This window comes from Oncorhynchus mykiss, chromosome 5 (genome assembly GCF_013265735.2).
Source record: "Oncorhynchus mykiss isolate Arlee chromosome 5, USDA_OmykA_1.1, whole genome shotgun sequence".
Taxonomy (NCBI): Eukaryota; Metazoa; Chordata; class Actinopteri; order Salmoniformes; family Salmonidae; genus Oncorhynchus; species Oncorhynchus mykiss.
Genome location: NC_048569.1, coordinates 36,519,405 through 36,533,918, shown reverse-complemented (window position 1 = coordinate 36,533,918; position 14,514 = coordinate 36,519,405). Strand labels below are relative to the sequence as shown.

General features: G+C 43.2%; 1 protein-coding gene across 3 annotated transcripts in view; it reads right to left on the bottom strand.

The window, feature by feature from the left end:
* antxr1b (ANTXR cell adhesion molecule 1b) overlaps positions 1 to 14,514 on the bottom strand; it is a 50,239-nt gene extending 35,725 nt beyond the window's left edge. Inside the window, exons 1-2 of one of the 3 annotated variants that reach the window (XM_036977390.1) lie at positions 14,348 to 14,514; positions 14,077 to 14,217 (exon numbers count right to left, since the gene is read on the bottom strand). In XM_036977390.1, the coding sequence (XP_036833285.1) occupies positions 14,077 to 14,204 (128 nt within the window). In that variant the 5' untranslated portion in view covers positions 14,205 to 14,217; positions 14,348 to 14,514. Of the gene's footprint in view, positions 1 to 14,076 lie in introns of all 3 variants that reach the window. The other 2 variants (XM_036977388.1, XM_036977389.1) reach the window with 2 other exon arrangements.

The following is a 14,514-nucleotide window of genomic DNA, read 5'->3' as shown; positions in this document are numbered from 1 at the left end:
CATACTGACTGACTGAACTAAATGAAGGATGAATTAAATGTTCAAATGTGTTGGAATGACGAGTTGCACGCATCATGCACGCTCTGCACTTTAATATTTGCCTATTACCCAAATAGAGTATAATGACTCTATTGATGCATGCCCCCAGAAGGGCATCTTCTGAGGCTGAGGGGTGCTGTTTCGAAGGCTCATAGTACTGTGTTGCTGCACGGAGATCACAAGCTCTTCAGCTGGGCAACAGTGTCGTGATGGAGCCTATACGGAGACTACCCAAGACCACTGCAACAGAGTTATTGGAAAGTGTGGGAATAAGCTTATGCCAGATTTAGCCTATGTATAAGGGCACAAGGCGAGATCTATATGCAGACACGTGGCAGATGGTTGAGCTCCGATACCTATTATAACACAAGTGGTAGGCAAAAGGCAGGTCGGATACAGGTGAGAGTTCATAAACCGGGTCAGAGTCCGAACAGTACAAGACGTAAGGCAGGCTAGGAGCTAAGAGATGACTTGGCAAACCAGACAAACTGGCACAAAGAGACAGAAAACACACATATAAATACACCAGGGATGATGAGCGACACCTGGAGGGGGTGGAGTCAAGGACAGGTGAAACAGATCAGGGTGTGACACTATGTTTAACCTCTCCCTTGTTAATTTCAAAGTTCATATGTTCATGACCCGATTCATATAAATTCATATTAAACCCTCCTACAGATTATGCTTTGGCAAGATTTTGAGTGGTGAAATAAATATGAAAATAATCTATAAAAAAAAAACAATTTTGAGTGGCAAAGAATCCATTGGTCATACCTAATTCATAGAGTCACCAAACATCTATTATATGTTTCATTATTCCTGGTAGATACTACTGTTTATGATTGCAGACAGAGCCCAGAGAATGGGATGGTGCCATGTTTAATTAGTCATATTTTGATAAGGTGCATGCATGGGGATGTCCACGTCACCCAGAGATAATTATGCCCATGCTATAGAGACACACCTAGTGAACTGTTGTAGGCATAATACAGTTATTACTACCTATACTTGCGCTGGCAAACAAATACATTACATTAGCTACCTAAATGTGATGTAAACTTAACTGAGGAGTAATAAATGGAGACTTTTAACTTGAAAACGTGCAGGATACCTCTTTCTGTTTTCCCTGGCTTACATTTTGTTTATATTGTGTTATGATTGTTCACGAGGCACTCCTGAAAGGCCATGTGGGGATTTTGTTTTGTTTGTTGGTGAGATGAAACTACCAAAACTCCGTAAGGTGTTATTGTACGTCAAAATTGCAACACAAGATTTGTTCAAGCCTAAAATGTTAGTCCGTAATCGGAACATGGTGTTTGTACATTCATAGATTAAATGCTACGTTTACGTTTCATGTTTCACGCATGGGTTTTCTTACGATCCTAACAATTACGTAGGGAGTTTCTTACGATCCTAACGATACGTACGTTCAACTTTTGGCAGGTATCTCGCTCCATACATTTGAGTCCTTGTGACTGACATTCAAATTCGCTACAACGTTCTGCTGCTTAGCTTAAGCGAACACCTTGCATAGCCTACAGTATCTTAGAGAGTCTAACAGCTACAGATGTAGACTCTTAATTTGATTACTCTTTTGTTGCTGAGAATTTTCCTGCATGAGGTTTAAAAAGGCTTCTAAAGTGTGTAATTTCCACTTTAAAATATCAGACTTGATTTGCCCTAATGAAAGATGTATCAACCTCTAAATAAATATGAATTCTAATCCACATAATAATTACCATTTCCTGTCGCTGCAGGATTATTTTCCTGCTGTTGAAAACTGTCTCAAATTAAGACCCTACATCCAACCTATAGGTTTATATGACAAAAGGGAAGTTTATAATAACAACTTTATTCAACTTTAACAACTTTATTCATGGTGCTTTACTAACAGTAGTATTTCCAACCTTATGGCAACTATCTTTCTAATGACTGTAGGTTAGTAGTCTACATGAGCAGACCCAATAAAACAAATAATATTGGGATTCTGGAGACTGGGGGCTGTGCTTGTGTAGCCTGTGTGTCCCATGTCAACCTGCCCTGCAAATTCGCAACAACACCTCTATTTTGCAGGCCATTATAACCCTTTTATTATTTTTTTATTTCACCTTTATTTAACCAGGTAGGCAAGTTGAGAACAAGTTCTCATTTACAATTGCGACCTGGCCAAGATAAAGCAAAGCAGTTCGACACATACAGAGTTACAGACACAGAGTTACACATGGAGTAAAACAAACATACAGTCAATAATACAGTATAAACAAGTCTATATACGATGTGAGCAAATGAGGTGAGATAAGGGAGGTAAAGGCAAAAAAAGGCCATGGAGGCAAAGTAAATACAATATAGCAAGTAAAACACTGGAATGGTAGATTTGCAGTGGAAGAACGTGCAAAGTAGAAATAAAAATAATGGGGTGCAAAGGAGCAAAATAAATAAATAAATAAAATAATTACAGTAGGGAACGAGGTAGTTGTTTGGGCTAAATTATAGGTGGGCTATGTACAGGTGCAGTAATCTGTGAGCTGCACAGTTGGTGCTTAAATCTAGTGAGGGAGATAAGTGTTTCCAGTATCAGATATTTTTGTAGTTCGTTCCAGTCATTGGCAGCAGAGAACTAGAAGGAGAGGCGGCCAAAGAAATAATTGGTTTTGGGGGTGACCAGAGAGATATACCTGCTGGAGCGCGTGCTACAGGTGGGTGATGCTATGGTGACCAGCGAGCTGAGATAAGGGGAGACTTTACCTAGCAGGGTCTTGTAGATGACATGGAGCCAGTGGGTTTGGCGACGAGTATGAAGCGAGGGCCAGCCAACGAGAGCGAACAGGTCACAATGGTGAGTAGTATATGGGGCTTTGGTGACAAAACGGATTGCACTGTGATAGACTGCATCCAATTTGTTGAGTAGGGTATTGGAGGCTATTTTGTAAATGACATCGCCGAAGTCGAGGATTGGTAGGACGATCAGTTTTACAAAGGTATGTTTGGCAGCATGAGTGAAGGATGCTTTGTTGCGAAATAGGAAGCCAATTCTAGATTTAACTTTGGATTGGAGATGTTTGATGTGGGTCTGGAAGGAGAGTTTACAGTCTAACCAGACACCTAGGTATTTGTAGTTGTCCACGTATTCTAAGTCAGAGCCGTCCAGAGTAGTGATGTTGGACAGGCGGGCAGGTGCAGGCAGCGATCGGTTGAAGAGCATGCATTTAGTTTTACTTGTATTTAAGAGCAATTGGAGGCCACGGAAGGAGAGTTGTATGGCATTGAAGCTTGCCTGGAGGGTTGTTAACACAGTGTCCAAAGAAGGGCCAGAAGTATACAGAAGTATACACCCTACAGTGGCCCACTAGATTGAGTGCCCATTACCTGAAGGTGAATAGTTACAGTGTGCAAGTGAAAATAATTAGAATATGGTGGGTGAAAAGAGCCAAAAATGAGCCAAACTACCTACTGTCACCTACCATTAAACCACAGGAGAATGCTGAGGGGAGGATGGCTCATAATAATGGTCGGAACGGAGCAAATGGAATGGCATCAAACACCTGGAAACCATGTGTTTGATGTATTTGATACTATTCCACTGATTCCGCTCCAGTCATTACCCCAAGCCCGTTCTCCACAATTAGGGTGCCACCAACCTCCTGTGGATTGAACGTCTAACTGACATGTCCTGATACCAACGCCTGACTAACCTCTGCGTGACACCTGCGTCTTAAAAAATAGCATTGCGCTATATTGGTAATCTGCAGGCTTTTATAATACCATAAGCCTCTCAACTGTGGCAAGGTCTACTCATTCAATTTTGATTCTATTTTCTTTATTTTAGGTAACAAAGAAGTCCTCTGCTGGCAACTGTAGCCTATATTCTGCTGTTGTTATTATTTTGGCACCGTTGCATTTGATGTAAACCGCATGGCAATTACGCACTCTAACGGTAATTATATGCAACATGCATCAATCCCCTGTACTCCATATCCAAGATGGCGTAGCAGTAGGACGTATTGTCGTGTCGTGTCCCTTGTATATATCGTTTGTTTTCGTTTTTTTCTTCACATATCTTTAAAACTTTTTGCTGAACCTCAACTTCTTCTAAATACTCTCCTGCAACCCGCCTCACCCAACGTAGCTATTTTTCCTAAAGTATTTATATTTACTTCGGACCTGGAACCCCTCAACTGAAGCTAGCCAACGAACTACCAGCTTCAGCAAAACATTGCTAGCGGTCTTCAGCTAACCGGTCATCAGCTAACCTTTAGCTCGGAAAGCTCTCGCCAGTTCGAACAACGCGACTCTAACCAGAGCATAACGGACCTATTTATTATTTTATTTTATTTTTCATCCCCGGATTCCCATCGCAAACGGAACATTTTGAGCTCCTGGGCTACAATATCCAGACCCACGACCGGTCCATCGATGTCACTGCATGAAGAGGAATAAACAGATACCCCCATCGCGACGTCCCCAAAGGCTAACTCTCTAGCCCTTGCTATTCTCCTTGCTTGCAAATTCGGCCTGCTAACTGCTAGCTTGTTTAGCCCGGTCCGCTAACTGCTACCGTGTTAAGCACCGTCTACTAACTGTTAGCTTGTTAGCACAGGCCTGCTAACCGTCTGAATCGCCGCGTCCCAAACACTCACTGAACCCATATTTACTTTCTATCCCTTTTCGATTTTTAATTTGTTTATACCTTCAGGTAACCTGCCTCACCCAATGTGATACGGAACCGCTATTATCTTTACATTTTTAGAACACACTCAAGAACCTCCAGAAGCTAACCAGCTAACTGGCTACAAGCTATTTGGTCATTGTTAGTTTTCTAACCTGGATAACACTCGCCAGTCCAGCTTCCCTGCCCCATCCACCGCTGACCCTTGGACACTGATCACTTGGCTACATAGCTGATGCATGCTGGACTGTCCATTAATCACGGTAATCCATTCTGCTTGTTTATGTTTTATCTGTCGGCCCCAGCCGCACTTAGGCTCTGTGTGTAGTTAATCCGACCCTCTCTGCCTAATCAATCGCCATTCTACCTGCTGTTGTTGTGCTAGCTGATTAGCTGTTGTCTCACCTACTGTTTTAGCTAGCTCTCCCAATTCAACACCTGTGATTACTGTATGCCTCGCTGTATGTCTCTCTCAAATGTCAATATGCCTTGTATACTGTTGTGCAGGTTAGTTATCATTGTTTTAGTTTACAATGGAGCCCCTAGTTCCACTCTTTATACCCCTGTTACCTCCTTTGTCCCACCCCCCACACATGCGGTGACCTCACCCATTACAACCAGCATGTCCAGAGATACAACCTCTCTCATCATCACCCAGTGCCTGGGCTTACCTCCGCTGTACCCGCACCCCACCATACCCCTGTTTGCGCATTATGCCCTGAATATATTCTACCATGCCCAGAAACCTGCTCCTCTTATTCTCTGTCCCCAACGCCCTAGGCGACCAGTTTTGATAGCCTTCAGCCGCACCCTCATACTACTCCTTCTCTGTTCCGCGGGTGATGTGGAGGTAAACCCAGGCCCTGCATGTCCCCAGGCACCCTCATTTGTTGACTTCTGTGATCGAAAAAGCCTTGGTTTCATGCATGTCAACATCAGAAGCCTCCTCCCTAAGTTTGTCTTACTCACTGCTCTAGCACACTCTGCTAACCCTGATGTCCTTGCCGTGTCTGAATCCTGGCTCAGGAAGGCCACCAAAAATTCTGAGATTTCCATACCCAACTATAACATCTTCCGTCAAGATAGAACTGCCAAAGGAGGAGGAGTTGCAGTCTATTGCAGAGATAGCCTGCAAAGTAATGTCATACTTTCCAGGTCCATACCCAAACAGTTCGAACTACTAATTTTGAAAATTACTCTCTCCAGAAATAAGTCTCTCACTGTTGCCGCCTGCTACCGACCCCCCTCAGCTCCCAGCTGTGCCCTGGACACCATTTGTGAATTGATCGCCCCCATCTAGCTTCAGAGTTTGTTCTGTTAGGTGACCTAAACTGGGATATGCTTAACACCCCGGCAGTCCTACAATCTAAGCTAGATGCCCTCAATCTCACTCAAATCATCAAGGAACCCACCAGGTACAACCCTAACTCTGTAAACAAGGGCACCCTCATTGACGTCATCCTGACCAACTGGCCCTCCAAATACACCTCCGCTGTCTTCAACCAGGATCTCAGCGATCACTGCCTCATTGCCTGTATCCGCTACGGAGCCGCAGTCAAACGACCACCCCTCATCACTGTCAAACGCTCCCTAAAACACTTCTGTGAGCAGGCCTTTCTAATCGACCTGGCCCGGGTATCCTGGAAGGACATTGACCTCATCCCGTCAGTTGAGGATGCCTGGTCTTTCTTTAAAAGTAACTTCCTCACCATTTTAGATAAGCATGCTCCGTTCAAAAAATGCAGAACTAAGAACAGATATAGCCCCTGGTTCACTCCAGACCTGACTGCCCTCGACCAGCACAAAAACATCCTGTGGCGGACTGCACTAACATCGAACAGTCCCCGCGATATGCAACTGTTCAGGGAAGTCAGGAACCAATACACACAGTCAGTCAGGAAAGCTAAAGCCAACTTCTTCAGGCAGAAGTTTGCATCCTGTAGCTCCAACTCCAAAAAGTTCTGGGACACTGTGAAGTCCATGGAGAACAAGAGCACCTCCTCCCAGCTGCCCACTGCACTGAGGCTAGGTAACACGGTCACCACCGATAAATCCATGATTATCGAAAACTTCAACAAGCATTTCTCAACGGCTGGCCATGCCTTCCGCCTGGCTACTCCAACCTCGTCCAACAGCTCCCCCCCCCCCCCCGCAGCTACTCGCCCAAGCCTCTCCAGGTTCTCCTTTACCCAAATCCAGATAGCAGATGTTCTGAAAGAGCTGCAAAACCTGGACCCGTACAAATCAGCTGGGCTTGACAATCTGGACCCTCTATTCCTGAAACTATCCGCCGCCATTGTCGCAACCCCTATTACCAGCCTGTTCAACCTCTCTTTCATATCGTCTGAGATCCCCAAGGATTGGAAAGCTGCCGCAGTCATCCCCCTCTTCAAAGGGGGCGACACCCTGGACCCAAACTGTTACAGACCAATATCCATCCTGCCCTGCCTATCTAAGGTCTTCGAAAGCCAAGTCAACAAACAGATCACTGACCATCTTGAATCCCACCGTACCTTCTCCGCTGTGCAATCTGGTTTCCGAGCCGGTCACGGGTGTACCTCAGCCACGCTCAAGGTACTAAACGATATCATAACCGCCATCGATAAAAGACAGTACTGTGCAGCCGTCTTCATAGACCTTGCCAAGGCTTTCGACTCTGTCAATCACCGTATTCTTATTGGCAGACTCAGTAGCCTCGGTTTTTCGGATGACTGCCTTGCCTGGTTCACCAATTACTTTGCAGACAGAGTTCAGTGTGTCAAATCGGAGGGCATGCTGTCCGGTCCTCTGGCAGTCTCTATGGGGGTGCCACAGGGTTCAATTCTCGGGCCGACTCTTTTCTCTGTATATATCAATGATGTTTCTCATGCTGCGGGCGATTCCCTGATCCACCTCTACGCAGACGACACCATTCTATATACTTCCGGCCCGTCCTTGGACACTGTGCTATCTAACCTCCAAACGAGCTTCAATGCCATACAGCACTCCTTCCGTGGCCTCCAACTGCTCTTAAACGCTAGTAAAACCAAATGCATGCTTTTCAACCGTTCGCTGCCTGCACCCGCACGCCTGACCAGCATCACCACCCTGGATGGTTCCGACCTTGAATATGTGGACATCTATAAGTACCTAGGTGTCTGGCTAGACTCTAAACTCTCCTTCCAGACCCATATCAAACATCTCCAATCGAAAATCAAATCAAGAGTCGGCTTTCTATTCCGCAACAAAGCCTCCTTCACTCACGCCGCCAAACTTACCCTAGTAAAACTGACTATCCTACCGATCCTCGACTTCGGCGATGTCATCTACAAAATTGCTTCCAACACTCTACTCAGCAAACTGGATGCAGTTTATCACAGTGCCATCCGTTTTGTCACTAAAGCACCTTATACCACCCACCACTGCGACCTGTATGCTCTAGTCGGCTGGCCCTCGCTACATATTCGTCGCCAGACCCACTGGCTCCAGGTCATCTACAAGTCCATGCTAGGTAAAGCTCCGCCTTATCTCAGTTCACTGGTTACGATGGCAACACCCATCCGTAGCACGCGCTCCAGCAGGTGTATCTCACTGATCATCCCTAAAGCCAACACCTCATTTGGCCGCCTTTCGTTCCAGTTCTCTGCTGCCTGTGATTGGAACGAATTGCAAAAATCGCTGAAGTTGGAGACTTTTATCTCCCTCACCAACTTCAAACATCTGCTATCTGAGCAGCTAACCGATCGCTGCAGCTGTACATAGTCTATTGGTAAATAGCCCACCCATTTTCACCTACCTCATCCCCATACTGTTTTTATTTATTTATTTTTCTGCTCTTTTGCACACCAATATCTCTACCTTTACATAACCATCTGATCATTTATCACTCCAGTGTTAATCTGCATAATTGAAATTATTTGCCTACCTTCTCATGCCTTTTGCACACAATGTATATATAGACTCCCCTTTTTTCTACTGTGTTATTGACTTGTTAATTGTTTACTCCATGTGTAACTCTGTGTTGTCTGTTCACACTGCTTTGCTTTATCTTGGCCAGGTCGCAGTTGCAAATGAGAACTTGTTCTCAACTAGCCTACCTGGTTAAATAAAGGTGAAATAAAAAAATAAAAAAATAAATAAATCTAAGAATGTATGTATTATCACAATCATCTAGCTTATATATTATACAGTTTGGTGAATTTTGGCCCATTCCTTCTGACAGAGCTGGTGTAACTGAGACAGGTTTGTAGGCCTCCTTGCTCGCACACGCTTTTTCAGTTCTGCCCACAAATATTCTATGGGATTGAGGTCAGGGCTTTGTGATGGCCACTCCAATACCTTGACTTTGTTGTCCATAAGCCATTTTGCTACAACTGGAAGTATGCTTGGGGTCATTGTCCATTTGGAAGACCCATTTGCGACCAAGCTTTAACTTCCTGACTGATGTCTTGAGATGTTGCTTCAATATATCCACATAATTTCCTACCTCATGATGCCATCTATTTTGTGAAGTACACCAGTCCCTCCTGCAGCAAAGCACCCCCACAACATGATGCTGCCACCCCGTGCTTCATGGTTGGGATGGTGTTCTTCGGCTTGCAAGCCTCCCCCTTTTTCCTCCAAACATAATGATGGTCATTTTGGCCAAGCAGTTCTATTTTTGTTTCATCAGACCAGATGACATTTCTCCATAAAGTACGATCTTTGTCCCCATGTGCAGGCTTTTTTATGTCAGTTTTGGAGCAGTGGCTTCTTCCTTGCTGAGCGGCCTTTCAGGTTAAGTCGAAATAGGACTAATTTTTACTGTGGATATAGATACTTTTGTACCTGTTTCCTCCAGCATCTTCTCATGGTCCTTTGCTGTTGTTCTGGGATTGATTCATCTCTAGGAGACAGAACGCGTCTCCTTCCTGAGCGGTATGACGGCATTTTTTACGGAGGTCTTGGCTGATTTCTTTAGATTTTCCCATGATGTCAAGCAAAGAGGCACTGAGTTTGAGGGTAGGCCTTGAGGTACACCTCCAATTGACTCAAATGATGTCAATTAGCCTATCAGAAGCTTCTAAAGCCATGATGTTATTTTCTGGAATTTTCCAAGCTGTTTAAAGGCACAGTCAAATTAGTGTAGGTAAACTTCTGAAACACTGGCATTGTGATACAGTGAATTATAAGTGAAATAATCTGTCTGTGAACATTTGTTGGACAAATTACTGTGTCATGCACAAAGTAGATGTCCTAACCGACTTGCCAAAACTATAGTTTGTTAACAAGAAATTTGTGTATGTAAATTTCCGACTTCAACTATAGTTGTGATAAAATCGAAATCTGTGCAACCACTTAAGGGTAGCCTAAACTCCAACGGATATTTCACTGTTCCTTTCTTATAATTCACATATCTCAGCTGGCAACTCGCCTATCTCTTCCCCCTCTCTCTAGCTCTTAAACGAGCCGCCTATAGCTATATATTGACCGTGAACAGCGACATAGTTTGAAACAATTTGTAAATATGAATAGGCATAGGCCTATTCGAGGTGGGAAGCATTGATTGATCCTCTTTCTTGCCGAATTGCTATTAAATAGGCTACAGTGTTGGCAATGAGCTGGCGGGGAAGTTATCACACTGATGCATTGCAAAAAAAATTGTGGCTATACAAATCGTCCATGACAGGAGTTCGGGGGCAGCCTTTGAGCCTGACAGGCACTTGCCATCCGTCTCGACGCAATCCTTGCATTAGGCTACATTCACAAGATAAGAAAGTGTAAATAAAACACATATTTGTTTTAGGTTGCAGCTAGTAGCCTTGTTGTCTAGCGTGCTAACATTAGCTAGCTATCCTTGCAGCTAAGTTATCTAGATAGCTACATGGCTAACTACCACCCATTGATATTAGCCATTATTGTGGCTAGCATGTCATTGTCACTATGTGTGTTGGTGGCTAACTAGCTAGCCATGCAAGGTATCCGGGCCAGGCCCCCAGTGCCCCCAGTCTGGAGCGTGGAGTCATGAACTCTGCTGGTCGGCTACTATATAGCAACCTAGCAGTGCCAAAAGCCATGGTCTGCCATAGAAAGCCTATGTAAATTACAATGGCTAGAACGGCCAAACAAAAATGTTTTATACAGACGTTTTGCCCTTTAAAATTGGTATATTATGATCAAGTTCGATCTCCACAGTAAATTATTTTAAAAGTTTGCTAGAAATCAAGATATTTCATTACATAGTGATCCATTCTGACTACTACATTTGTCATAATGCAGGACCATGTGCTGACACAGACAATCATGGGCTGGCAGGCTAAGAGGAGGATCCATAGACAATAAGACTTTCTCAGGCAACATGAAAACGACTACATCGACCATGATCCTTTGCTAGTTACAGACATTTGAACCATTATCCATAGCGATTGTTTTGGTGCCATTCAGCCCCATTCAGCAATATGGCACGCTTCAAATTGAAATACTTCCGGCTTCTGCACCATTGAGAGTTTTCCATAGGAATACATGGATAACGTCAGCGCTATCAGTATCTACTGGTTTTAATGTCTGTGATCTGGGTTAGCTAACAACATTAGCTAAGCTAACGTCAGCAAGTGAACAAGATAGCGAGCTAGCTAGCATTAGCATTCTTGGTTATGACATATTTAAAGACCTAGGATTTTTTGCTATTTACTTTGTCTGTGTAAATTAGGTTAACGTTCATCTAAAAGCCAAAGTCTCAGAATGGGTCAAATTGTATTCTTCTTTTAGCTAACTATATTTGGTTAGATCACTCAGATGATGTATGAAAACAGAATAGCCAAATATCACATAGTTCAATCACATAAAATTTAGATTTGCTGGGTAAAACTTTACAATAACTGCGGCCAGTGGTGGAAAAAGTACCAACTCCCATACTTGAGTAAAAGTAAAGATACTTTAATAGAAAATTACTCAAGTAAAAGTGAAAGTCACCCAGCAAACTCCTACTTGAGTAAAGGTCGTATTTTCAAACAGCTCTTACACTAAAAGGGCATTATCACAATTTTCACAGTGTTATTCCAACCTCATAGGTTGGAAATATATATAAAATACAGGACAATTTAGTTTTTGACTGCTCTGGGCCTTTAAGCAGGCCAGAAGTCAGTTCATTCAATATTCTGCATTCTGAGATGAATGCAATTTCAACTCATGCAGTAGTCACAAGCATCTAAGCATGTAAGCATGTTGATACACTTGCCATGGATAATTTTATCTTCAAGTCTACCTGGGCCTGCTTACTGCTTATTCAGACATATTTGTTGATAGAACATCTTAATGTCATAAGGAGTTGGCCAGAGAGCAGAAACAGATGCATTAAAATAAAAAAGAGAACTCTATACAATTATATACCATATCTGGGGTGATAGAGAAAGAAAGAAACCAAGAGAAACTCTGTAATGACAATGTTACCGATAAAACCACAGAGCAAATCAATATCGTTTCCCCCCCACTTTTACTGACACCTCTGAGAATACTGTGTACTTCCTTAGCTTTTTTCATTTCGACAAGAGACGTGGTGGAATAATCCTTTATCCTCTTTGGGGTGTTCATTTGAATGCAATTATACAAATGTCATTATGATTTACTTCTATCAGGCATCTTTTCAGAATCACATCAAAGTTAGTCTGAGTGAAGAGATGATCTTTGCCCTGCAGAACCAGCAGAAAGAGGATTGTGTGTGTGTGTGTGTGTGTACGTGTGCGTGTGTGTGTGTGTGTGTGTGTGTGTGGGAGCGAAAGAGAGCAAGAGAATGAGAAAAAGTGTGCACTAATGTAATACGTTTTCATAGAAATATGTTTTTTTAGTGCAGTCACAAAAGCAGGGACCTTTTAAAATGGGGAGTAGTTTGGACAGCATTAAGGAAAAAATATTATTCAGATGATTATTCACTGGTGCAGCACAAAGTGAGCACAGCATTTTCCAAAACACCAGTCAAATAGGATAATGTCCCTGCGACTTTGAGATGTGAACACTTTAGACTTGAAAAGTATGGCACATAGAGCAATGCATGGATGGATGGATCGCAACACGTGCCTTTTTCTATAAGCCCACAGATGTGCCAGAGGTTTTGAGTGATTGGCCGATTCCGACTGACACAATAGCAATACTGCAGATATGAATAGTTATAGAATGTCCCACATATTTTCTGGATCCGTTTAATTAAATACTTCAAAGATGTTGTTTCTTGAAAGTCTGAATACATTGATTGGAAAGGATGAATCAAAAGATCTCTCCTTTTCTCTCTCTCTCCACCTCTCTTTCTCTTCCTCCCTTTGCTTCCCTCCCATTTTTCCATCCTCCGTACTGTGATATGAGTCCCAGTTCTGACACAGCTGCCAGAAACTCTGGAGCTTTGGAACATCTGGGCCTAATGGTGAAAGGGTTCTGCAGACCAGACAGACATGGAGAGGGGGTTGGGGTCTAGAGAAAGACAGGAGCTCTCCCAACTCACTCCACATTACACTATGAAAGGGAAGTGAAGGAGCCTACCATTCATTGTCCTGCAGGCTCTATGAACACAGTCACACACATGCATACTGTATTATGATTAAAGTGTGTGAAATACTGCATGTGATCCATAGAACATTCCATCTGAATGATTTGAATTTGCTCTGAGAGATGAACGGTAAAGTAGTAAAGCAAATCTAACGTACCAATGCACTGTTTTGCCACTTCCTAACTGATGTGGTTGCTTTTGCAGTTTCAAGAGCTGACTTTAACTTTTTTTTTTATTGTTCTTTTTATGGTAAGTACCATATGCATCCAAATAACTTGTAACAAAAATATATGAACTAATGGTTTTGCGAGGCTATTTTGTTCTAAAAACATCTCGTTTGCGAAGCAACTTTCCAATATCCTGAATAGTGTGACTGCTCACAAGAGGATGCCTATTGAATAAGACAGCACTAACTTATTCTAAGGCCAATAAGAGCACGACAAGTTTATAGATATGTTTAGTTGGCAGTTTTTTCCATTTCTACTTTCCATTTTCCTGTAGAAATGTATGAAGCCTCGTGATAGAGCAGGTGGGGAAGCTGAGGAACTTTATTTACTTCCTCAGATTTAGCCCCCCCCCCCCCCCCCCCCCCCCAACACACTAACACATTTCCAATTAGCCCTGGAGCGATACAGTATGGCTAATCTGGCTATCAAAATATTAATATTAGACTACCTTTTGTTTAGAGAAGTTTGTAAAGAAAATTGTAATTGCTCAGTGTATTTATCTGGGTAAAATTGAAAAGAATGCAGAGAAACGGCCAGAAACAGGTGACTTCCTGGGACTAAAAGGAAGCAGAATCTTACAGAGCCGCTATGGATGCTTCTACAGTAAGGTGAGACTGGGAGCTTGCAAGAAGACAGAGGAGCACACTCACTTGTCCAAAACGAAGTAAAGGTCAAACCCCCCATAGCAGGAGGACCCTGCCTCCCTCCTGTCAGGGCTTTGTCCTGCAGTGCCTGCCACCAGAATGGCCATCAGTGTGCAGATCTCTGCTGCAAGCATGGCCTGCCTGCAACTGCACAGAGACATTATTCCAGCTTCAGGAGAAGGCTGCAACGACAAAATTAACACATAAAAAAAATCCAGAGCAAGTCCAAATGATCTCCTTTCAGATTGTTTAAAGTAGTTCCTGTGTTCCCCAGTACCTCACAATGCTCTAAAATGTAAGATTCCAGGAATGAAATATTCCCAGTCTGGATCAGCGTCCCATCTCCTCCACAGCAGCAGTCCTGTGCTGGGAGACGGGAAGTGGAGCTGCTTGGCCTGAATCAGGAAGAGCTGTTCCAGGACAAACACACTCCCTCTCTCAAAC